Source organism: Tympanuchus pallidicinctus, unplaced genomic scaffold, assembly GCF_026119805.1.
Source record: "Tympanuchus pallidicinctus isolate F22 unplaced genomic scaffold, pur_lepc_1.0 scaffold24, whole genome shotgun sequence".
Taxonomy (NCBI): domain Eukaryota; kingdom Metazoa; phylum Chordata; class Aves; order Galliformes; family Phasianidae; genus Tympanuchus; species Tympanuchus pallidicinctus.
The window spans coordinates 5,876,496-5,902,465 of record NW_026294741.1 but is presented as its reverse complement, the minus strand read 5'-3'; the positions used below and the strand labels follow the sequence as shown (position 1 = coordinate 5,902,465).

At 49.1% G+C, this 25,970-nt stretch overlaps 1 protein-coding gene across 6 annotated transcripts in view; it reads left to right on the top strand.

Moving 5' to 3' along the window:
- Window positions 1-23,966, top strand: part of CUX1 (cut like homeobox 1) — a 226,429-nt gene extending 202,463 nt beyond the window's left edge. For 5 of the 6 annotated variants that reach the window (XM_052688843.1, XM_052688844.1, XM_052688842.1 and 2 more), the window contains one exon: window positions 1,740-12,826. In XM_052688843.1, coding sequence (XP_052544803.1) covers window positions 1,740-2,457 — 718 coding nt within the window. In that variant the 3' untranslated portion in view covers window positions 2,458-12,826. Of the gene's footprint in view, window positions 1-1,739; window positions 12,827-18,526; window positions 18,664-19,065; window positions 19,133-19,417; window positions 19,531-20,307; window positions 20,425-21,326; window positions 21,411-21,529; window positions 21,587-22,307; window positions 22,389-23,194; window positions 23,260-23,438 lie in introns of those variants that run through there. The other variant, XM_052688845.1, reaches the window with a different exon arrangement.
- The last annotated feature ends 2,004 nt before the right edge of the window (window positions 23,967-25,970 follow it).

The following is a 25,970-nucleotide window of genomic DNA, read 5'->3' as shown; positions in this document are numbered from 1 at the left end:
TGTCACAGATGCAGCTTGTTTTGTATCTCTGTCCATGCAGGGAGGTTATAGGTGTGAAGAGCACGTGAAAATTGGTGTTCCAGAATGCACGCAACTGGTGGTAGTAGAAAATAATGCTAGCACCTGTGGTCTTCTGTTAGGTGAAAAATATTCTCTTAGGGAAAATTACAGACCCTCTAAATCCTTCAGAAGTGTGGAGTCAGCAAGTAGTGCTGAAATACTCTCTTGCATTTCAAGTAAGTCAATAATATCATTAGCTTCAAAAGCAGTACTCAGTTGTGTTTGCATTCATTGCATTTTCTTTCCATCACGTGCTGCCTTTGGAGGCAAGATGAGCAATAAACTGAAAATTCTTAGAGCCATCTGTGGGACAGAGTTTCACTTGTGATTTGCCAGGACCCTTAGCAGATCTTCTTGATAAAAACCAAAAGTGAAAGATAAAGTTCTGCTGGTCGGTGCTTTCATCTCTTATCACAGATCATGGTGGTTCCCTCTTGGTTGCAAACTGGGACCTGACCAGTGGTCATAAGCTTTCCTGCTGGTGGCCTAGGCAGTGTTTGGGGGATTATTACATGCTTCCAGTAACAGGAGGCACGGGGTGGAACACCAGGCAGTTTCAGCCACGTGTGGAGTGCATTAATTCCCTTGAAATGCACTGCTTGCCTTGTCACTATTCATGTTCTGAAATCGATTTTTTGAATAAAAAATAAGACAGAAGTCAGACTAGCTGTTAGACTGACAACCTGTCACAAGGCTGTGCTTCCCCGGAGGGATTTCAGAACGACGGACTTTCATCTTGCTTTCTCCTTGGTGGCTGTTTTTCCCCCGATTTTTTCCTCATTACTTTTATGTTTAAACAAATTGTGTCTAATTTTTAGAGGTCTGAATTCTTTTGTATTTATAAGCTATTTTCCTCTGGATCTATTAGAAACGTATTCGTAGTTTTAAAATCATCCCTTTTGTGGTCCAGCGTATTGTAAACGTTCATGTTCCTGATGTCAGACTTCCAGTGAGAATGAGAGACTGCAGAGCCTTTCATCTCTGTCCATGAAACTGCATCCAGCGCTGTAAAAATACGGCACGAAATTATGAATGTAACTTGATTTAAAATCATAAAGAAAAAATTCTTAGGTTGTTTTTCACCAATCGTATTATTACCAATTGATTATCGTCTACAAAAAACATTACATCTCTGCTTTGTTCTGCAGTGCCTGCTGTGGTTATTAGAAGGGCTGGCTGGTAAAATAAACGGGCTGGTTGGAGTGCAGGTCAGGCTGGATGGAGCTGTGAGCACATGCTGGAGCTGCGGGTGTCCCTGCGCAGTGCGGGGGGTCGGGCCAGGTGATCACAGAGCTCCCTTGCAGCTCAGCAATTCCCTGCTGGTGTACTGGTTGTTCTCAGTGACCAGGCACTGGGCAGGCGACCTGCAGAGCTGCTGCGCTGAAAGCTGTGGGTTCCACCAACCTCCCTCCCGCTGCGCTTTGCAGGAGCTGCGTGTTGCAGCCTGGGTCCCTCCTTGCACAGCAGGCTTAGAAGTGGGTGTGTGGCCGAGGATGAATGAAATTAAGAACATCTTGACGATACATTTTTCCCAATTTTGCCAGTCTTTTGAATTGGAGCGTGCGGCCCTCCCACCGCCCCGGCTGTCCTGCAGCCGACACACATGGGTTGCTGCCGTTGGCTCCCCGGGAAGGAGCCTGCTGCATGGCAGCTCTCACCCCTTTTGTCTGTCCCCCCAGGTCTCGCATCCGCCGGGAGCTGTTCATCGAGGAGATCCAAGCGGGAAGCCAGAGCCAGGCCGGGTCGAGCGATTCTCCTTCGGCACGAAGCAGCAGAGCAGCCCACGGCTCGGAGGGAGACAGCTGCGACGGCGTGGACGCGGAGGGCCCACCTGAAGGAAAGCCGAGCGGCGCGGAGGCGGACGAGTACAGCAATGCAACCACAAAGTCTCAGGGAGGGCAAGCGGAGTCGGCTCTGGAGGCGGGGGAAGAGGCAGCGCCGGGCGCCCGGCCCACGGAGCGAGCGGAGCCGCTGCTCATGGCGGCCGAGGGCCTGGAGGACACCGACGACGAGGGCAGGCCCAGAGCGCCGCGCCAGGGCTCTCCGGCCGGGTGTCAGCATGCGGGAGAAGCTCCGGAGACGCCGCCCGGCTCCGCCACGGAAGGGGATGCCTCTACCTCAGCTGCCTCCACCTCAGTCCTTACAGGGGAGAGCTCCTACAAGTCAAAGGAGAGTTCAGAGAAAAGCTCCAGCGTGCCAAGTACGAGTTCGACGCCGGGCGCAGGCTCGCAGAAAGCCAACTCTCTGCAGAGCTTGTTCAGCTTCTCCGAGGCAGCGAGCTCCAGGAGCACACGAGACAGCTCCTTGAGGAAAAAGAAAGCCGCAAACTTGAACAACATAATCCACCGCTTGGAGAAGGCCGCCAGCCGGGAGGAGGCTGCCGAGTGGGAGTTTTGAGATTAAAACTCGCCCAACTCTGGAGAGCTGGGAAGTGAAACTGGACCTCTACTGGTTTTATTGTGTTGCGCACTTATCCGCCCTGCGGGCCACAGGGCAAAAACGCCATAGGCCAAGGTGCATATAGAAAACAAAAGGAGCGTTAAGCCCAATTTATGTTCGTGTTTTCGAGGAAGAAAACTGAAATGTGTAGTCGAGCTTTTTTGTACCCTGAAGTGTTTTTATTATTGCCCTAAGTGATTTCCACGGTTTCTGGAATAACTCATACAGCTTTGCCTTGTGCCCTCCTCTTTGGTGTGGGCTTTAAAAAAAAAAAAAAGGAAAAAAAAGAAAAAAAACGTTTTAAAAAAAAAAAAAATCGAACCCACGTATTAAAAGGGGGCTTTTTATCTGCCATCTAATGGCTACAGAGCGATAATACACTATTATCTTCTTAAACCAGGAAAAAAGGGGAGATTTTTCAAAAAAAAAAAGAAAAAAAAAAGAAAGTTTTTTGTAGCTGTTCAGTTGCCACTAAGAGATTGCACAGTCAACCGACTCTAAACACACTAGTTTGGATTCCTACGTATTTTCAAGAAAAGAAAAGAATCTTGTTGTTTGAAACTTTGAATTAAAAAGAAAAAAACACATTTACTCCACATATTTTTTAACAAAACAGAAAAAAAAAAAGTCACATCAGGAAAATATCTTAATTTGTGGTAGCTGACTTAGTGTTTTCTTGTAAGTGAAATAGAATATTGACACGTAGTGCACATTGTTTCATAGCTTTAACTGATTCTGGTCTTTTGCAGACCAGAATTTGTTTAATACACTCCATTTTAGGCCAAATCAGGACAAAAAAAAAAAAATCTGAATCTAGGTATTTTATAATCTGCTTTTTAACCTCTAACCACAGAGCACGCTGATCAGACCTCATATCTGGGAGGTTTGGGAGACAACTTAGAAACAGCATGTACTTGATCATTTCACTTGGGTCGTAGCGTACAGGATTTCCTTTCAGCCAAGTCAGATTGCTCAGAAAACGTTGGCCAGTAACATTTCAGCCTGCTTCTTCGGGGACACGCTCCGTGACCCGAGCTGTTCACCTCACCTGGAACCGAGGGAAGCGTAGTTCATGTGTACGACTGCTGTCACACCACTAAGGGGACGGGAGCTGCCTCAGATGGAGAAGTTTTCCTGCTGTAGGTGGCCATTTACTGACTCTCTTCCCACCGCAAGCACTGATTTTAAATGTTTTAGTCGTGGGAAGCTTGTTTTTACGTGGAGGAATAGTACATGGCAATGACCAGACAGGCTCTTAGCAGGGCCGAAGGAGCCCAAACTCCAAACCAAAACGTTGATGCTCTCCAGTCCCGGTCTCGCCCGTTCTGCCCCGCAAAAATGCAGCCTTTCGCCATTATTTTATGCACAGGTTAGGGCTGATCAAAGTACAAATCAAATTCTAACTTGTCTCTAACTCCTCCTGTTGTCTATATGTATATGCGTGAGCATAGAGGTGCGTGGAAGGATGTGTGTGCGTGAGTGTGTGCGTGCAATTTTATACGTCTGTGTATTTTCTTACGTACTTGTGCACACATAGAGTGCATTACTGCCACCTTTTTTCAATAAGCTGTTTTATCAGTTATGGCTTCTACAAGTTTGCTAATTTAGACTCCTTTATTGCCATATCTTTAAAACTAACAATAGATGATTTCGGAATATATATATATATATAAATATATATATATATAATTTTTTTTTGCTTATTTATAGGTGCTGTATTTTATTATCTGATTGTTAGGAAGGGATGAAAGGGGGCAAATATTCTTTAGAGGGATAGACTGCCGGCAGTATTGGGTATAATTTACAAGATGTAGTTGTCATACTGTATATTATTGATTGAAGACTTTTTGACCGTATTGTGTATCATTGAACTTTTGTCTTAGGTCAGCATCTTTTTGATGACACTTTAATGGTGCATTCATTACTTCTTAAGTTTAATTAATATTACTTTTCTGATTTTGGGGGAGGGAGGGACGGGGAGAGGAGTTCCGACTTTAAAGGTATGTTCCCAATATTACACCTCAGTGTGCTTGTATTAATTCATTAGTAGGATTTTTGACTGTAAGATGTGAAACCACATTTCTTGCATGATGTTTTAGAACGTATGTATTTCATTTACAGTCTCTTAACATGCAACAGCAGCACGTAGTGCAAGTGTCACAAATTGAGAATCAGTACACTAAAACCAATCCTTTTCATGATCGAGGGAAGAAGGCTCTAGGAGGCTGAAAGGCAGGGACTCGTTTCCTATTTCTACTGCTAGCAGTTTCAGGATACCTCCTTGGGTAGCTGGGGACTTGTGATGCAGAACTCAAACTGAGGAACAGAGAGAGCAACTGCCCCTTTCTGTGATGAGCTGAGGAGACGGTTTGTAATACAAACACCGGCGTGTGACAGTGCTGGCAGCGACTCCAGCTTCTTGCCCGAGCACAGTTAGCCCCCAGGAAAGGCCAGCGAGGGAAGGAACGTGGTGAAGCAGAGCCGTACCTCTCTGTACCTGTACAGGTTTGACTTACAAAGCACAGCTCCGTCTGTCCATGCACGTCCTGGCAGAAGTACACATACCTTACTACGAGTCACAACCAGGTGTGTCTTCAGCCGCGGAGCAAAGCTTCTGACAGGAAGACACACGTATTTTCTTCTTTTTTTTTTTTATTGTTGTTGTTGTTGTTTGGTTCAGGTTGGGTTTTTTAATTAATTCTGGGCAATCCGTTTGCCAGTCTGGTTCTGCTGTCCTTGTCTGCTGATTGGAGATCCAGGTGCTTGATGCAGCCAAGCGGTTACTCGGCTTTCTCGATAGGGAGGGTTTTGTTCTGTTTGATTTTTTTTTTTAATTAATATTCCCCAAACTGTTCTTGTGCCTGTGTCTCTATAATTGCATTCCATAAAGCTTACTGAGAGCTCTTGCTGCATCATCCGACAGCAGAACTGTATTCACAGGTTGAACACAAATGCAGCATTTAAGGTCAATCTCTCTTCTTAATAAGCAATACGTAAGTGCCTTGAAACTTGTATCTTTTATTTTCCTGCTCGTTTTTTGGTTGCTTTTCAGACTCCCACTAGTTCTTTAGGGTTCTTCAGTGTCAGCCCGGTTTTTAATGCTATGATGGTTTCTAAAAGCATATCTGTAGCTTGCCCTAGAGGAAATGTTTCTTTTATAACACTAACTGTTAATTCTGAGCTCCATTATTACATTTGAATCATGTAATTTCGCTGGATAAAGACAGCATTCGTAAGTCAGAAGTCACTCCATCCTGCCAAGGGTTGTCACTGGTATCTATTGAAAAATTAATCAAATAAAAATGCTGTCAGTATTTCCGATATTTTTGGCACTTTATTAATGACTTAGCTCCTTTTGTTGTTTCGTATGTAATGATCTGCAATGAATGTGGATTTGCCTGCTGAGATGCTCTGGGGTGCCCCGGCCGGGCGTCACTGCGGTCCCTTTGTGACCACGTTGTGTAGGGGCACGGCAGACCCACGCCGCCCGGCCGCGCTCATAGAGCACAAGTGATGTGCCCAGCTTTTGGTTCCCTGCTTTTAGCCAAGATTGCAGCTGCTTTTCTGTTCCGGTGGAAAGTAAAATGGATCAGCTTGAACTACTGCTGAGATTCTCTTGTTGGAGATGAGCCACCTACTGGCTTTCCAAACAGTCCCATACCTCCCTGGTTTGGAGACTGAACTTCAGCAGCACTGAAAGGTGTTAGCTATATTTCTTATCTAGTGTGGCACTTGAAGGTAACGCTTCTAGGACAATGTATATTGGGGTTGGTTTTTTACTTGATGAACAGTAGAGCATAAAAAAGCTGTAGGAGAGGACATGCCAAAGAGTAGCACTGGGGCTTTTTGTGTTCTTCAGTCACAATAAGGCGAGAGGAGGCACTTAGGGACATGGGGTGGGGGCTGTCCCATGGCACGATGGCTTTGTAGAGCACGGAGCCTGGGGACGGGGCTCTCACTGCCCACGTTTCTTACCCAGCGGATGAAAGCACAGACTGCAGGAGACCTGCAGTCCCACAGTCTGGTTTTATCTGGGGGTTCTTTAAAAATGCTTTTATTTTCTCTTTCCGTTTCCAATTCCATGTTGTTACGAAGCTGTGGGTGAAGGGCCCGGGCTCTTGTATCCAAAATAGCTTTCCACTGCAGCGAAACTTGTTGTTTTTCTCTCTGGATGGCTGGGGAAGGAGGAAGGTCCATTACTTTGTTTAGATGAAAGCTAGGAAAGAGTATTGCTTGGAGAGGGGTCACGCATGGGATTGTCAGTATGCTTCTGGCTTTGAGGATACAGACTTCAGGCTATAATTGGCAGAAATATCTCTAATTAAAGTTGCTGTTGATGCTGTAAAATATGACCATTTTGTTTATTCATCTGAAAAATGTCTACAAGTAGAGCCACTCCTTAAAGGAACTTCTGTCAGTGCATTCTGTCCGTGCTGTGAATTACTGAATCCTTTAGTAAGAGCTCCGTGCTGCAGTAAGAAAATCTTATCGTACAGTTAAAGAGAAGAAGATACACGTGCCTTTCTCATGAGGTGAAAGATCCTTGCATTGTTTCTAACTTGTTCATGTGGGAATGGTGAAGAGAAGGGGCTTAATGAACATGGCAGAATTCTATGCAATATTCTCTGTGCAGTTACTGAAGAGTGGCTGTTTTTCAGCTGTTTAATTGGAGAAATAGCGAGCTAACAAGAGCATCGCTCTGGTGGCAGCTCCAACTATGGAGGTGATACATTTACGTAAAGTAGGGCTGAGGGAAACCTGAAAAAATTCTTTGGTTTTGAACATTTCTTTGCACTTAAATCCAAACCAGTTTATTTGAACTGAAATCATAGAGTCTTGGAACATCCTGAGTTGGAAGGGACCCCCGGGGATCATCGAGTCCAACTCCAAAACACTGCAGTGAGGCAGAGCAGTGCCTTTAGCAAAGTGCAGAGAGAGCAGTACTCTCACTTAGGGATCTGTTGTGTGCACATGGAGGGCACTGTTTTTGCTTCATTTGTGTCTTTCTAACACAAATCTTAAGCGCTCTCTTATTACTTCTTCATCAGTGTACGTATCCTGGAATGTTTCCTGTCTTGGAGCTGCTGTGTGGCTGAGCCCTGTGCTGTGAGTGCTCCTTGGGGGCCATCAGAAACATGGGAGGAAGAGAGAAGTTGGTTCTTCGGTGGGGGAACTTGGTTTCACAAGCTGCTTACATCTCTTAGTGCTCAGTGTGGCTCACATGGATGGAATGCCAGTTCAGCTCACCCATATGTTGGCTGCTGCGTCCCCCTTGCACTTTCTGCTGCCCCACTGTTGGAACATCAGCATTTTCTTCCTTTGCGTTGCATATACAATCAGCTTTTTCTTTCTTTTTTAAATAGAGAATTTAAAAATTCTGTTTGAGCAAAGTATTTTTTTTTTTTCCAGCTGTTTAAAAATCTCGCCAGATGGTTTTAAATTGCAATCACTGGCTTTTAAAGCACAAAATCTTAAGTTTGTTTTCTGACACTCAGCTTTCTTAGTTGAAGAAGTGACCGAGTGGTCCATGTCTCTTTCCCTGTATGCATTTGAGCTTTGACATGTAGAAATATTATTTCATGAATTAATTCTTTCCTCCCCATCCCTTTTGCAGGATGTATTGATATGCCATATGTAAAATATAGGTAATAATGATCTTTAAAGCAAGACAAGCCCTTTGTGCTATGCCTAGGGAGTGATCTGTCCTACATGACCAGGTCATGTCCTGTACCCTGCCCTGTGAATATGCAAGGATATCGAGTTTCTCTGCTCCAAAGGTGAGGTTTATCCTTTTGGAGAAGGTTAGCATTAGGCTGTGCACTTGAGTTTCCAAAAAAGCCTTAAAAATAGGTGTGTGAGTGGTGCCATCTCCTCCTCAGGGATGATTTCCCCCAGGTCGAGCAGTTCTGTGGCATGTGTGATGCAGTTGCTGGATGGAAGCTCGTTTCCCAGCAGGAGGAAGTCATTCATTGCAGCGTTAGCAGTGAGAGCCTCTGGTGCAGCCGAAGACCCAGCCAGGCTGCTTTCCCCAAACCCCTCCATGGCAGCCCTGCCTGCCCAGGGAAGTTTGCGTTTCTGCAGCTGTTTTGCGAATGAAATTTAAATAAGATCTGACACCCGGTTGTTGGTTTTTCATTGCTGGTCACAGATGCTCAGGCACAAAAGTGCTTTAAAATGAAACGTCTGCTTTTTAAAAATTAATGAGATTATTGTGTTTTCCCTTGTCCAGCTATTCCACAAAGGACAGTTTCTGCCATCGTTCACGCTTGCTTTATTCATGTTGATGCCAGGAGAGGAGTTTTGTCACAGTTCTGTAGATTAGGTAACACTAAAGCTGTTGGTTTTATGGTACTGCTTCTGTTTGTTGAAACAGCCGTGTACAGGTTAAATTCTTAACCACAGCAAAACAGAGCAGGATGCAGTGGGCGCCTGCAGCCCCCGTGACATCACGTCTTTGAGTTTTGTTCATAGAGCTACTTGAATGACGTGGTACAGAACTCATCCAAAGACCCATGGGAGTGGAGAGGGCCAGGAATTCCTGCTTGTGGGTGACGGAGCTGCTGGTGACGTGGTTACTGTGTGATGTGTAGTGATGTTCATAGCAGCACAGCCCTCTGTTGGTAACAAGAAGAGCAGTGTTGAGTTGCATTGCCGTCTTCCGTCTATGCGGGTAATGAATACACATTTTTAGGAGTTCAGTGTCTACGTGTCCATGTTTCCATAGGGGGAAAACCCCTCTGTATGTGTAGCATTTTCATGCTTGGCATCAGTAGAACTGCTGCAGCCAGATGTGTGAAGTCATTTGGGGCACAGGTGAACGGAGGCAGAAAACCGATCTGTATTATAATGCATAGGATGCTGTTTTCCCATTAGTCAGACATGTTCCATGCTGTAAATGCAGAATTATCCACTGGATAGGTCAGATTTCTGCGGGTTTAGCTAACCTGGTAGGGGAAAGATCATGTTCAGAATACATAAAAATAATGCCAAGGGTCTCAGATGTGCCAGAGCTGGGTGATTCAAAATCAGGAGTCAGTCCATCTCTGCAAAATCCCCCTTCAGTACAGCCTGCAGGAAATTCATATGCTGGACACTTGCACAAGTCACGTGTATTTTTCTGTATCTGTGTACAGTGGGAAGGTGTAGAGTTTTGCCATGTATTTAGACAACTGCAAAAACAGCCAGTATGTCCATGAAGCCGAGTAACAAATACGAGCACACGGCTCGTTCTTGCTCTCTCTGAGCTGAATAATCAAATACTCTTTGGAATGAACCTGAAATTCTCTTGCACCGTCCCTCCCAGAGGCACACGTCTGTGTTTGGAAGAGAAGTAAAACTTGGCACTTGACTTGCTCTGAAGTACAATCTATCCCCAAGCAACGAAAATTTTCCCTACAATCACTCCCTCAGTCAGACTCCCCTGGCTTTTGTTAGCTTCCCTTAGAACCCTCCTACCACTTTGACGTATGATCGATGTGAGTAAATTATTACTAGCTTTAAAAGTGTTTCCAAAGTACCTGGTTACCTCGGGATGCTTGCACTGCTGCACAGCGGTACCCGAGCTCCGGCTCGAGGGGCAGCATGCAGGCAGTCGGCATGGTCACCTCTGTGTCCTGTTGTCCTCCATCAGGGCTTCCAGTTCCTTCCACCTGCAGGGAGTGGGGATGAGAAGAGTTTAGTTTAGTTTGGAATGCTTTGTTTGGATTCTGTAGGCGTATCGTCTGGATTCTGTACGCTACCACATTTCCCATTGAGTTTTCAGTTCTTGCTACTTTCCTAAAATTCTCTCTTGAACAAACTTTCTATACTTGGAAAGCTATGTGCCTTATTTTCTAAATCTCTTCGTGGAGAATAATCTAAAGCACAGTGATCTCGATTGCAGCATTCGCAGCCACCTGCTTGTCGTTTAGTGCGGGAAGGGAAACGCCAACCGAGGAGCGATTCACGGCCCAGCACTCCTTGTCCCCCTGCTGATGAGTTGTCCCCTTGCTGATGAGCACTTCAAGCACTGTGCATTACGTCTTTGTGCAATAGAAATTCTCATTCTGCATCTGGAGGTCGTTGGCCCATCCGTTGAGCGCAGGCGAGCGGTAGCGTGGAGAACTCAGGTTCCCAAAACAAGCCTGCCTGGGTTGGCTCTGGCAGCGCGGTTGGTTGTGGGCTTGGAAATAAAGGTTGTAAGGCAAAACGTGACTGGTTTGTACTCGCAGGCTGCCAGCGTTCAGGAGCTGCTCCCGGGCTCCGGCCGTTGCTGCTGGTGCCGTGTTGGTGCCATTGGCCATCCTTACTGGTTGGCAGCAGCGAGGCACTGCGGTGCATCCCAATCCTAACCCGGCTGTCACAGACAGGCTTCCACCCCCCAGCATCCTCAGCCCTTAGCAGCACTCGCGTGTCATTCTCCAAGCTTGCTCTCTCTACATCATAAGGTGAAATACATAGAGGTGGTTTGCTGTCAGGAAAACAACCGAGTATTTCCTATTTATGAGATTGATTTTATCAGTTTCTTTGCTGAGGTTTGTTTTTATTTGATACAAACGCAACAGGAGCATGCATATCCTGCAGGCAGACGTTGGATGGAGCGGGGTGCTGTCGGCTTGGTTGAGTATCCATATCATTGTGCCCCTGTTGTGTTTCCTAGAGCAATCATTTTTTTTTAAAGATATTTTATCTAAATGCCTAATAAATAATATTATTTAAATAGTTTTAAAGTAATTTAGGACTGAGAATAAGAAGCCTCTGTTGTGAGAGAAGAGACTTAAAATATACAGAGAGAAAATCCCCTTAGCCTCCTAGAGCCTCTACTGAGAATGTCATGAAGACGCAGTGCCCCTTGTCAGAGCTCGCTGCCATCTCCTCCAGTGTTGATGTAAAATGAGAGACTGGTTTCCCGTGACGTTCATCTTTGTTGGCATACGTTTGAATTTCTGAATTCAGAGCTGGTTTTCTTCTCATCCGAAGTTGGTTGAGGTTTAAAACAACAACAAAACAAACGGCCAGGTCGCGTGGTGCGCTGATCTTTGTGCCGTGCGCTGATCTTTGTGCCGTGCGCTGATCTTTGTGCCGTGCTCTTGCAGTGGCTGGGCTCATCCCTGGTGAGGTGAGATGGGAGAAAAGCTGCCAAAGCAAAAGTGAGAGAGTGACCCCTGCGTGCAGCAGGGCCGGAGCTGGGCTGCTGCAGGGCGCCGGGTTTGGATGCAGATTTGCACTTTGCCTTTTGAGGGTGTCCCGCTCGAAACCGCCTGGTGAATTCCCATCCTTTGGTGATGTAGCCTGAAAGCAAAGAAAAAAAAAAAAAAAAGGAGCCCTCTGGAAACGATTGGAGAACCCTTAAAAAATAGGGAAGAAAAGAAAGAAAAGAGATGTAAAAGCTTGTTGCTGTCAGGATGCTCTGCGCAGTGCTGTGCTGACCAGCTGTGTGCTGGCGCTGCAAACCAACGCTGCGCCACTCAAACAGCCGAGGGCTCCGTGTCCCAAAGCAGGGGGAGGCTGGGGGGGGAGGGATGGCGTTTCTTCTGTTGGCTTTGGTTTGGTTTTCTTTTCCTTTTCTAGTTGTTTCCCTCATGTTCCCTTTTGTCATTGTTTTTATTAAGAAATTAACTCTCTGCATTTGTGCAATAACTACTTGCCATGATGATGGGCAGACCTTTGTAATGCCCCGACTACTAACACAGCACAAGATGAACTCAAACAGAAAGTGGTGTACTTTTTCCTGAGAACTTTTTTTTTTTTAAATGATAAGCTCAGATCTTACCCCAGTGTATTGTGGTGTCTTACATTTTTAGCAGTATTTTATATTTTTTTTCTGTAACGCACTAAGTCTTAGGTGTTTTTAGAGCTTGTTTGTTATATTCACAATCACGGATTTAAACGGAAAAAAAAAAAGAAAAAAGGAAAAAAAAAAAAAGATCCTCACAAAGACCCAATTGACCAAAAAAAAAGGAAAGAAAAAAAAAAGTGTCTCTCTTCTTTTTTTTTTTTTTTTTTTTTTTTTTTTTGTACAAGTAGCTTCGAGAAGCCCACGTTGTGTTGCTGTGACTCATCTTTTGTAACATTTTATTTCTTGGTATTTGTTTAAACGTAAAGAAAAGTAAGAGTTTATATGGCTGGCAGTAGCGGGGAGCGCTCCCTCCGTCAGCAGAATGGCATTGTTTATCTGTCTTTGTTTGGTTAGCCATATAATGTTTGTTCTCAGCACTGTACAACGGTCCCTATATGATATGGAGAAGCAATATCACTGTATGAAACTCACACGATGTATTATTATTATTATTATTCACTAGCACCCTAGGTGTGATAATTGAAGTAAATATCTTTTATACAAACACAATCACGCGTGGGCTGTCTTTATTAAGGTGAGACCTGAGTCCAAGCAGCAAACATTTACATTGGTGGTTTTGGCTCTGTGTGGGGCTGAGTTCCATGGGGTCTGTGGTTGTGCCGGAGAAGAAAAATCCTTTTTTGTGTATCCTTTTCCAAGGTGGGGATGAGATTTCTTCAGTGCCATGTTGAAGTGTCAGCTTCCAATTTGTGTTCTTGTCAAGTGCGAATGGGGGGCAGAAAGCGTGTGCTGTAAGACTGCAGGGGGGTGCTGAGCACCAAGCCAACAGATAGCTGGTTAAAAATAATAATAATGAATGGAAGAAAGGGGAATTTTGCCAGATACGCAGCTCGCTCTTTATTTTCACTGCATGTAAAGATCAGTTCCTCTTCCAGTGCCTCATAAGATGCTGTTCCAATCAACATCCTGAGTGCCTGCAGAGTGACGAGTTGAAGTTTGGTGTTGGTAAGGAACAGATATCTTAACCCACCTGGTGAATTCCATTTTGGAAACCAGGTGCCCAAACCTTGAGCTGGAATGCTGTGGTTTTCAGGCAGCAGACGTGGGTACGTGTGCTGTCACCTCCCATCCCCTGCCTTGCTTAGGAGCGACCACTTGGAAGTAGAACTATGTCATGCCTTAACTTCTTTGTGTGCTTGCTATTTTTTGAGGTGTCTGGCAGTTTGCTGCACAGGATGTAAAGGTTCTGGGCTTAACAGACACTTTTTTTTCCTATTGCTCAATGCTCGGTCAGACTGTTGATTGCTATCGCTGTGTTGAATGATCTCACCATCATCACTTAGAGCTTTTCAGCTTAAAACTTTTAAAGCGTGACGCCTCGGGTTGGTTAATTTGTATGTCTATAACTCACGTTTTTCTTTAGGTGTGGTGCTGTTGCACCGAGGAACAAAACCTCGCGTGGCCACCAGCGCGGTGCAGGCGCGGAAGCACAGAGCTGGTGCTGGACGAGTAGCGGAGTTAAGGGCAGAAAAGCTGGTCTGTGGTCTTGGGGTGCAGGGAGACGTCAGCACTGCGTCGGGTGGGCGGTGGCCTTGGGCTCCCTGCCTTAGTGAGAGAGAGAGGTGATGGATCCGTGGATCCCAGCAGGAGCAGACAGGGCAGAGCAGCCCACGTCCTGTTCTTGGGCCCCGCTTCTTTCCATTGCGAGAAGCGTTTCTGTTTTAATGGGAGAGCTGAAGAGGTTGCGTGCTTGCCAACAGAGGGCTTCAGAAAACATGATTTGATTATAGCAGAGCATTTTATTTTCTTTTTGCTCCAAGCTATGGGAAACTGATAAGAAAATTCAAACTGTTTTCTTGAACTCTTCCTCGTTACCCATGTAATTATCTTAGTACCCTTGGAAATAATCCGCTCTTCTATGAAATCTCTCCTTCCGGGGTGGATTTCTGAAGTGGCACTGTGCTGCTTTCTGGGGGCTGTTTATTTTGGAGTGGCTGGGCCAGAGAAAAGGGCAGGAAAAAGCCCTCAGCCCTTCCCACAGCTCTCATGCTGCAGAGTGGGCTAAAAAGAAAGGGGCAGAGGAAGGGAGGGAGCAGGAATGCCCTGTTTTCTTTTTGGCAGCACACAGCAGTGACAGTGAGATTTGCTGCCCTCCCTCCTATCAGTCCCAGCCCTTGCCATCTAGGTCTTCCTATCTTCTGCATGCATCCCTCAAGGACATCACTGAAAATTCTTGATGTATTCTCTGCATCTTCAGAGCAGCGCTTGCACTTGGTCCTTGGGGCTCTTCCAGGGCTGCTACCTGTGGCTAAAGATGGGGCAGATTGTGCCCGGGGGCTGCAGGTGGCTGTGAGGGATGTCATCACCCCTTCCTTTTTGTCATCTGACTCCTGGGCAAACACGAACTTCTGATTGCTCCAGGCTGACCTTCCTCCCTCTCTGAGACCTTTCTTCCCTTTCCAGGAAGGTTGCTTTAAAATGCCCCCAGAAGACCAATCCGTGTGCAAATTCTGTAGAGTTGTGGGGCTTTCTGCAGCTCTTGGCTTGCATCTCCAGTGTCTTCACTCTGGGGAGATCTTTGGAAGAATATACACCCTTCAGGTGAATGGTGACGTTAAATTGCCCTGTGAGATGAGATGAATCTGAGGGGCAGTTTGGCTGGGCTGCTGGGCTACAGCCTTGCAGCATTTCCTTCTGAACAGATTTGCATTGAAGATGATGCTGCTGGATTTGAGTAAGAGAGGGCTCTGATGCCTTGCGTAAAGAAATACCAAATAATTCCCTGCCTTCTTGTCCTGCTTCTCAGCCCACTGACAGCTCACTGCAACAGCAGCCCCAAGGAAGAACATTAGGACAGAGTGAATGACCCCATGCAAGTGTGGACAATGCAGAAACACTGTCCCACATTACAAAAAGGCCAAGATAGAATATGAACTGCTGAGATGTACAGCACAAAAAGGCTTTTGATGACCTTCCTGTTATGGGAAGAACTTCTGCTCTGATCTCTTGCTCCTTGGGATCAGAAGAGGACAAAGACAACCCGGTTCATCCAGGAGTGAAACTGCAGCCTGTGGACTCTGCCCCCCTCATCCCTTCAGCTACGGAATACGGTCAGCTTCCTTTGATTCTCCCCGGAAGGGAGCAGGACTTTGGGCTGTAACAGCACCATCTTTGTCAGATTTCCTTAAAAGCCCAATGCAAAATATTTCAAGAACCTTAAATTGTTCTTATACAAGTATAAACTTGGGAGCTCTGGCATCAGATAGGACTGGAGCTGAGATATTGTTGGCCTGGAAAGTTTCATGGGAGAGAGATGCCAAAAAGCCCTCGCATGGGGAAGTGAAACCATTTTGACTTCTAAGTGACTGCCCTCAGCACCCGGTCATTAACCAGGGCAGCCCAGCACAGGAAGGACTCAGTGTCCTGCAGAGGGCAGACCCAGTTCCTGCTGCTATCTTTGGCTCTCAGCCTTGGCTCGAGGCTCCTGAGCCTTCATTATCTTGCCATCATCTTCCTTCCAGTCAATAAAATGGGCTTGAAGCCTTTGAAGTGCTGGATTTCAATGCACTTCAGTTGACTTCTGAAAGAACAGTTTCTCAGAGAAAGCTCCAAACATGCCACATCATTCCTTTTCTTGTTTTCTTCTTTTTTACAGTTCTGTAAATCCCAGGATGCCATTCAGTAATGGAGGCAGATTAGAAAGTTACCATCAGGCAAATGAGGGTGTGAACTTGCAAAGCCTCAGCTAATTTGCAGTAAGTGCCCATGTGTGTGCTGCTGCCTGCAGGTCCCTTCCATAGCATCACTCAGCTCCTGTTTCCTTCAGGCTAAGAGGATTCACACGAGCAGTTCCTGCAGTCCTATGGATGTGTAGCAAGTCCCAGCCTATCAGCCCAAGGTGATTTATTCATCTGCTCTATCCTCAGTAATCAAGCCACCATCTTATGGAAAGATTGCCTCTCATTTTTTTATGTCTGGCCTTATTATTTCAAACTAAGTTACCAGTGTGTCTTAATTTTCTCCATCTGTGAAAACAGATGCTGTTTATTTTGGACGATTTACCAAGGGAGTCCAACTGCTGGGGCTGGTTGCAGGAGGCCGAGCTGCCAGCACTCCGCGGCCATGCGGGGCTTAAGGTGTGGTGGGTGCTCCTGATGAGCTGCACACAGTGTGCCCCTAGGGCTTCCCCATCTTTGCTTTGTGATTGTGCATTTTTTGCTGTGCCTATTTAACGTAGAACGCCTCTGATCAGTGCTACACCATCTCCATGAGTTTTGCTCAGCAGCAGGGACCCTCACTCTTCTCCAGGCCAGCACTGAAGGCTGTGGGAGAGCTGTGTGGTTGATCACTTGCTTGAGCCCAGGGCTCCCACAGTTCCCACAGTTGTGCCTGCAGGACTGTGGTGCAGTGGTGGTAGCCCAAGTTCAGTGTCTGGTAGCCAAAACTCAATGGATCTGCTTGACCCTTGTGTTTGAACAGGCAGTTTGTGCTGAATTGCTGGGAGCCACATTGCAGTCAACAGGGAGCTCAGAGGGCACGGTGGGGCTGGGCTGGTGGTTGGATTTGATGTTCTTACCATAGAATCACAGAATGGCTTAGGTTGGAGATGACCTTAAAGATCATCCATTTCCAACCTGCTGTGGGCTGGGTGCCCCCCACCAGCTCAGGCTGCCCAGAGCCCCATCCATGGCCTTGGGCACCTCCAGGGGTGGAGTAGCATAGAGGTCTTTTCCAACCTTAATGATTCTATGGTTCTGCACTTCTTGCAATGACCCACACTGACCAGCCAGGCATAATGAAAGTTGGAGGCTTTCGGATCAGTGTCCTGAGTGACTTGGCTGAGAAAAACCACCATCAGGTGCAGGTTGGCCCAACCCACTGCTAATGCACCACTGGTGCCCCACGCACAGCCTGGTGCAGCTCCCATCTGCCCACCACCTTGCCAAGGATGGCACGGGAAGGTTTGCAGCACTGCTGCCATCTGCACTGCGTGCTTCCTGCATACCAGCTGGAGCTGGCAGCACTGCAGTGGGACACGGGCAGAGCTGGGGGTTCTGTCAGCACTCAGCTGTCCGGTTGCTGCATTGCCTTCGTAAAGCAGTAGCATGTTGGATATGGCTTCTCTGTAGTCTGAAAAGTCAAGGACAGTGAGGCTTGAGGAGAAAGACATAGGGTTTAAAATCCCATTATCCTCAGGACTTCACCTTCTTTGTCCCATTTCTTTCTGTGGTGCCTCTGTCTCTCTTTTGAGGCCTTTGCACATCTGAAGGGTCAGGGCCGGGTCGTGGCAGCACAGCAGCTCTGAGGATGCAAAGGCAGAATGCAGCACTCATCTCCAGTGCCCAGCTGAGCCAGGGCTGCTCCTGCTGCTGCCCTTTGGGGCAGAGAAAGTTATGATTAAAAAAACTTTGAACAAAGATATGGGGTGGTGGGATCAGAGAGAAGCTCCATCCGTTTCGGTTGCTTCAGGATTAGGGGTGGTTCCCAGCTTTTCTGTTTTCATGAAGATTAACCCCAAGGGAAGGAAGAACGAGTTGTTGTTTAAAAGTGGGAGATGTGCTTCACTGGAGAACAGAAAGCAAACTGCACTTTTGCTCTATGCACCCCGAAAGCAAAAATGTGGAGGAGGAAATGGGGATGCAGAGCTGCTCCAGCACCAGCAGGGACGTGGGGAAGTGCAGGGCAGCATCGCACCATTGCGACCGCTTTCCTTTGGCCAACGAGAGCTTCCTGATAACACGTGAACAGGCAATTTTAATAAACATCCAATTAAAGAATTAACCGTAGGGAAGAGGTTTTCTTCGTTCCAAATCTTGTTAATGCAGGTATTTTGCATTGGACCACCCGTGTTTTGGGATTGGAGCCGTCACCATTTCTTGAGAAATAGTGACCTCCAGTGGGACAGGTCTGCCAGCACAACTTTGGGGTTGGATGGCCCTTTTGGGGGTCTTGCACTGCTGTGGTTTGGGGGGTGGGTATGACTGGGGGCACTAGAAGGACGTTGCCCTGCTGGAAGCTGGGCAGGGACCATCTCCAAAGATGTCCCTGGCCCCATCTCACCCCGGTGGGTGCTTTGTCTGGAGCAGCTCAGGGCTGCTGATGTACTCCTGCTGCCCCCAGAAGCAAGGATGGAGCCCTGGAACAGCAGGATTTGCTGCTTGTGAGGCAGCTTCAGCACTCTGGGTGGGAACTCCACATCTCTTGGTGTCCCCTTGGGCCCTGGCTGACAGCCCTGGCTCTGTTTTGCAGTGCGCTGTGCGGAGCTGCAGATCCAGCTGACGGAGGCCGTGTCGGGGCTGGCAGGGCAGAAGGAGTTGGTGGCCAAACTGGAGCACGACCTCAGCACCATCCAGGCCCTTTCTGCTGTGCACCGTCCAGACGCAGAGGTAACCTCATGGCTCACAGCTCCATGACTCGGGGTGTCCCCAGGGAAGACCACCAATGGCGGAGGGCCTGCAGCACGCATGGGGTTGTCGTATCACCTCCTCTATTCTTTCTTCTTCTGTTTGATTCTGGGTTTTGTTTTCCCACATTTTCTTTCTTTCCTTTTATTTTCCCACCCGCTGCCCACCTGGGTTCTGCATCAAGCCCATATACAGGATGGTGCTGGCATGTGGCAGGAGTGGCTTCTGAGGGCCATCCAGCCCTTCTCCTCCCATTAAGGGACAGGTTTTAGGGTTGAGCATAGCAGCAATTAGAATCAAGCATCATTGTCTTTGGCTTGACCCTTGCTGAGCACCCATCTGAATCTGAGTGGGAAATGCTGAATCCCTTCTGCTTGCCCCCAGGGCGCAGCCATTCCCAGTCTGGAGAAGATACCTGAGCCCATCAAGGAGGCCACCGCGCTGTTCTATGGTGAGAGGCAGCCACAAAACTGCTTGGGGTGTGGGTGGGAGCCATCCCAGTGCCGTGGGCAGGGCACTCACCTCTTGGGAACAGTGACATGGAGATGCTCCCAGGCAGACACAGACAGCACATCCACTGGGAGACAGTGATGTGTTTTGTGTTCAGCACACATTGCTGGTCCTCCTGGCCACAGCCCAGCGCACATAGGGGGCACCCACAGAATGGGGTGGTGCTGCAGCAGGATGGGTGGTGGGTGTCCATTGGGTTTTGCTTTACACTCATTGCTGTCTGCAGGTCACCCACCATCCCCCAGTGCCCCGTTCCCTGAGGGGCAGGTGGACTCACTGCTTTCCATCATCTCCAGCCAGAGGGAACGCTTCCGAGCCAGGAACCAGGAGCTGGAGGGGGTACGTGGGCTGGGGGGGTCCTGCGTGCTGCCGTGGGCTGCTTGTCTGCCATGTGGGGTTTGTCATCAGCACAGCACCAGTGCAAGCAGTGGGAAATATACATTCAAGGGTCGGTGGGACCAGGACCTGTCAGTGTTGCTCATAAGGGCAGTCCAAATCCCTGCTGCTGCAGTGAGGGTGCGTTGGCTATCTTGCTTGGCCATCCAGCGTAGCACTGGGGCTGCTGGATGAAAAGAGCACATAATGAATGTGGACTGGAGCAGAGTTTCACCCAAAAGCTCTGGAAGTTGAAGGACGGCTCCAAAGAAACTCTTATATGGGCAGAGCTGGCTCTGCAGTTCCCATAGCATCACGGGACTGGGTTCCTCAATAAGGCAGGGCTGGGCCAACAGGGATAATTCTAATTGAGGAGCAATTTTAATCGAGATCCGGGAAGTTGGGGGTACTGAGAGGGGAGAGCATGGTGAGGAATGTGGTACTGCATCAGGGATGGCAAAACTGAGCATCAGCAAGTCCCCTCCTACCATGTTTTGGAGTTGCATTGAGGTACACAGTGGAGAGCAGGCTCCCATCACATCCCCATCACCCTCATTGCATGGCTGTGTTGAACCAAGAGTGGAGCCATGCAACTGTGCCATTGAGGACACCCCGCACCTTCAGTGTCAGGGACCTCAGACAGGTGAACCCTCCAGCCTCATTGGTGCAGTGGGGCTCTGCATCCCATATGAGGGCAGTGCCACTGGGGCTGAGCCTTTCTGCTAACTGCTCCCCATGCAGGAGAACCGCATGATGCAGCACACAGTGCACGCATTGCAGAGCGAGCTGGACAACCTGCGGGCTGATAACATCAAGCTCTATGAGAAGATCAAGTTCCTGCAGAGCTACCCTGGCCGGGTGAGTGCTGCTGGTTGTCCTCCAGTTGGGTTGGCGCAGACAGGCAGACCCCAAACCCCTCATTTATCCCAGTAACAGCAGCTGGAGGCTGTCCCTGCCACCTCCCTGCCTTACCTCCCCTGTTACTGGTGGACATTTTAATGGCGTTTGGGGATGGGAGACTCCCACAACTGTGCAGGACCTTATTTGGGTCTCATTCACGTCGAGGTGAGGTTGGCCCCTCTGACATTTTTCCCTGTGTCTCCCACGGAAGATCATCCTCATGTTTATCTGTGCCACAAGGCAACCCCTGGATGCCATCAGCATGAGCTAAAGAGCACACGGCTGCCGCGCGCCACGTTGCATAATTCACAACCTAATCAGGCATGTGACAAGTTAAAAATAATCATCAAAGATCATTCAATAAGGCCAGATCTGATGAATTCAGCGTCCCTATATCGGGATCTGGCCTCATCGGGGTATCGCATTGCAGAACGTAAGGGCATAGTTGCTAAAGGTCCTCTTGCAGCGTGGTTTGAGTGCCTTGAAGCCACCAGTAACCATGTGCTGGTGAGGGCAGGGCAGAGTCTCCATCCCTGAGCCCATCCCAACTGTTCCCTTCTATCAAGAGGTTTCCTTACTCTTCCTCACCACTCGCCCTGCTGGCAGTAGCTATTGGGTTAAGCACCGATTTCTTCCCCCTAAGCCGCTCTCCTTGTCCTGCCCATCCCGCAGGGATTTGGGGTGTGATGATCGGAACGCACCGGTCTTGCTAGTCCATCCATTGGGTCATGCACCACTCCATCCACTGGGACCACTTCTTCCCAATAAGGCTGGGGAGGGCAGCGCCTGTGTCCAGGGGTGTGGGACAGGGACACGTGGCCGTGCCATCCACGGGTCTCATCGCGCCTTCACCTCTGCAGGGCAGCAGCAGGGATGACACAGAGCTGCGTTACTCCTCGCAGTACGAAGAGCGCCTGGACCCCTTCTCCTCCTTCAGCAGGAAGGTATGGGACCCCACACAGCGCTCCCACACTCACACCAACACCTCACCTTCCCAGATCTGCATCCCTCACATCACTCCTTCCGGCCCCCACTTCAGCTCTGTGCACTCTTCTCTTTGCAGGAGCGCCAGCGCAAGTACCTGAGCCTGAGTCCCTGGGACAAAGCCACGCTGAGCATGGTGAGATGCGGGGCAGACCCGTCCCTGCCACGGTCGTGGGGTTTGGGGTGTTGACCCCCAGCTATCCAGCACGACAGAGGTTAACGCTGGCCTGTAGCAGCCACAGAATGCTGAAATGTCTCACAACGAAGGCAAAGTTGTCATTTGCATGAAAACCAAGCAAATGCCAGCATGAATATGGATCGGGTGGTGTGCCAGCGCCACGGAGAATTAATGAGAGGCATTTACAAAAAAACTGACTTACGGGAGTTACTCCCTGGGAATATTTAAGAACATAATCTTGTTTGTTACAGCAGCCTCCGCCGTGGCCCTGAATAGCAAAGATGATTTCAGCACAGGGTTGGTTTGATGGGAGATCTGTGGGTTTTAATGCCACCCTCAGAAATCCCACGTGGTGTTTTGGGGAATTTGCTTCTGTCCATAATGAATCCCCAGCTTTCACAGCAGGAATACAAAGTGGCAGTGTAGGATCTGTTCTCCATAAGCTGCTTTTCTGGGCTGTGGTTGCTCCCAGGCTTGGCTCTTTCCAAGGGATGGACACCCAATTCCATCCTCCCTCAGCCAACGTCAATGGCCAACGGTATCCTAAAGGGCTGGCATCTCCCAGGGGGCTCAGCCCTGTGGTTCACAGCCTCGAGCTCACCAAAATTCCGAGCCGCTCACCCTAGGCATTGAATCCCTAGCACATCAAAATGGGATTCAATCTCTGCTCTTGCTGCAGGGGCGGCTCATCCTATCCAACAAGACCGCTCGCACTGTCGCGTTTTTCTACACGCTGCTCTTGCACTGCCTTGTCTTCCTGGTAAGTGTGGTGGGAGCAAAGCACGGCCATGTGGAGCAGTGCTGGGGCTGCCCAAAATCCCGTACCTCACATGCTTGCTGGGGGCTGAGTTATCATTTCAAGAGAAAAAAAAAAAAAGAAATCTCGACATCAATAATTAAAGGATGAAACGAGATGAAAGACAAGTCAGAACAATATTTCTACTTGATCATCTCAAAGTAAATCCAACCTTGTGTTATTTTGGTGAGGGAAGGAGCATAGAAAATAAAAAGTTTAGTGTCATTAAAGTTTAAAGCTCTAACCTAAAAAAATAATCATAAATATTGCATGGTTGGGATGATCTGGCCTCATCTAGAAACAAAAGGGCTTAGAGACCGAGCCCAGCGCTGCCTGGGAGTGGGCAAAGCTGCTGCTCCTGCAGCACTGCTGGGGATGGGAATGTGGTGGGATGCTGTGGGGAGGAGGGATGTCATGTCATGGTGAGGAAGGGATGTTTCGCATGGGTGGGATATTATGAGATGTCATGATGGGGTTGGGATGTCATGATGGGGCTGGGATGTCATGATGGGGTTGGGATGTCATGATGGGGCTGGGATGTCATGATGGGGTTGGGATGTCATGATGGGGCTGGGATGTCATCATAAGGGATGGGGTGTCCTGATGGGTTGGAATATCGTGCTGAGTTGGAATGTCATGGTAGGGATGGGATGTCGCAGAATGTTATGGCGGGGATGGGATGTCGTGGTAGGGATGGGACGCCGCAGTGGGGGCACATCAGGGAGAGGCCTGCACACAGGCCCACCCCGATTGCATTCCTTATTTTGCAGGTTCTCTACAAAACCGCCTGGAGTGAGAGCGTGGGCAGAGACTGCGCTGCGTTCTGCGCCAAGAAGTGGGTGTGAGCAGGGCTGGGTGGGCCGGGGTGGCAACGGGGGGCTGAGCAGAGCCGGGTGCTGCGAGCGAGGCTGGGGGTTGGGTTGGGAAAGCAGCAGAAGACGGAGTGAAGGCAAGGTGGGATCTCTTGGCTCCCCCCATGTCTGGAGGAGCGCCCTCACCCGGCCCTTTCCCCAGGTTCGCCGACCACCTGCACAAGTTCCACGAGAACGGGGATGGAGGTGACATGTGGCAGTGACAGCCTGCCTGCGCCGCTCCTCCCGCTGCAGGATCCGGCCCTTCGCTATCGCTTCGCTTTCTGCTTCGTTGGATGGAGGCAACGCTGCACCTTCAGCCCCTGTTGGGAACCAGTAGCCCCAGTGCGGGGTAAGACCGACCCACGGCACTTTGAGGATGGGTACAGCAAGCATGGAGCCGGGGCCATGGGGTGCTCAGCACACCTGAGGGCAGGGCGTTAGGGCTGCTCCCCTGCGAGCCTCTTGGCTTTAGATGATGATATTTGCTCTCTGCCGCTGGGAAATGTGATCCAGGGAGGGGTGGGCTGCTCGCTGGGGCTTTGCTGGGACAGTTCTATTGGCTTTTTTTAGATGTTACGTAGAGTGGCTTGGAACCTCTGCTGCTATTCACACTTGTACTCTTCGTAAATCATTCTGAATAATGTAGAGTTCTGCAGGATGAGTGATTAAATAAACAGCTATGCATTGAGTGAATTGTTTGGGGTTTCCTTTCCGGGATGTTTTGCTCAGATGCGTGGTTGGATGAGATGATCTCGGTGGTGATTTCCCCATCTCAATGATCCTAGGAGTCTGCCACGCTGGATCCAGGGATGGCAGAACCCCCATCCCTACAGCAAGAGGACGGTGCAGGGCTGACCAGGATTTCCCCCATCCTTTTCCCTTCCCTTTCCATCCCAAACACAGCCTCAGCCCCACTTCTGCTCACACCCATGCCCATCCCCATACCCACTGAGCAGCTGACGGACATCCTTACACTGAGGAGAAGAGTGGCAGTTTTTATCCTTTTTGTCCTATTTTGTCCTATTTTTTTGCAGGGTTGCCAGGACCCCTCCCTCAGACATCGCCGTCCTTCGGTGCTGCAGCTGCTGGGAGAGATGGGAGCTTGTTGCTAATTTACTCTGAAAGCCACTTTGATCCCAGTGCAGCACAAGAGAGAAGGATTTCGGCAGCCCCCTGCTCTCCCTCGCTGCTTTAAATTTGATTATGGGAAACAGTCTTAATTAGTATCGACAGCCATTCAGGGAAATAATTAAAGGAAAACCCGTGCTTTCTGTATCCCTCTAACCTGCACATTGCTCACGCAGACCCTGGTTGTATTTTGGGGGCCACGGCGGGGGCGCAGCTCTTCTCTTGCTGTCACCACAGCAGTGCTGGGTCTCCATAGCCACGAGGCAGCGCCGTGTCCGTGCTCTGCAAATGGAGCGCTGCAATCGATCGCACTCAGCAGCGCCGGCTGCACGCAGCGCAGACACCCACAGCCAGCAGCACCCACTGCCCCGTGGCACTGCAGCTGGAAATATAGGAACCAGACCCAAAGGGTTAACCTTGGGTGCAGCCCGGCCCCGGGGATCGATAGGTGGTTCTGTCATATGTGGTTATTTTTGGTGGCAGTGCAATGTAACCTCGCAGGGAGCACGGCCTCCGCTGCTGCCCATCCCACGTTGCACCCACCCAGCACCCCAGATGTCCCAGCACCCCAATATCGGAGCACCCGTACCCCGAGGGAGCCCCCAGCCCACGCACGCAGGGATTGATTGACTCGCAGAGTTGGAGCGAGCAGAACCAGAGGTGGCAGTGGGGATTGTCACTCACCCAATGGCAGCTGGGCACAGAGGTGGGGTGACAACATCCCGGCCCCCGCAAACCCCCCAGCATCACTGACTGAGCTTCCATTGCATGGAGCTCGGTGTCTTGTTCCCACTGCACCTTGCATTGCTTTGTTCCCCCATGTGCCCACTGTGTGGAGTTTTCTCCCTATTGCATTAAGGTTTTCCCCACTGTGTGGTGCGTTGGCACTTTGTTCCCATGGAGTGGAACTTTGTCCCTTTAGCACTGGGGTCTCGTCCCCGCCGTGCAGTGCACTGATGCTTTGTCCCTATTATGTGAAGCTTTGTCTTCATGCACGGAGCTTTCTCCCCCTTGCAAGGAGCTTTGCCCCTATTGCATTCATGTCTTGTCCTCTGTGTGATGCACTGGTGCTTCGTCCCCATTGAGAGGAGCTTTGTCCCCACTGCATAGAAATTGATCCCTAATGCTTTGCATTCGTGCTTTGCCCCCACTGCATGGTGCTTTGTCTCCATTGCACGGAGCTCTGTCCCCATTGCGCAGATGCCATCCCCGAGAATTCATCCTGGGGACAGCAGTGCCCAAGGTCAACGTGCTGCTGGGGGGCACACAGAGCAGCAGCCCCACATCCTTGCAGAGCAGCTGGGATCTGGGGCTTTTCGGGTGCTGGTCGCTATGGAAACCCTTCTGCAAGCGCCGGTCCTTGCGAGCGCTGTCTGTGCTGCTGTAGGAGAGATGCTGCGAGGTGACACGAGGGGATGGGGCTCTGCAGGTACCCATGCATGGGGGGGTCATGGGGTGCACCCTTGGGGGTCTTTTAGGGGAAGAAATGCAACAGTGGTTTGGTACTGCCCTTTGGGTGGCCAGGAGCAGCTCCAGGAGGGCCCCAGTGGGGTTTCCCTGCAGT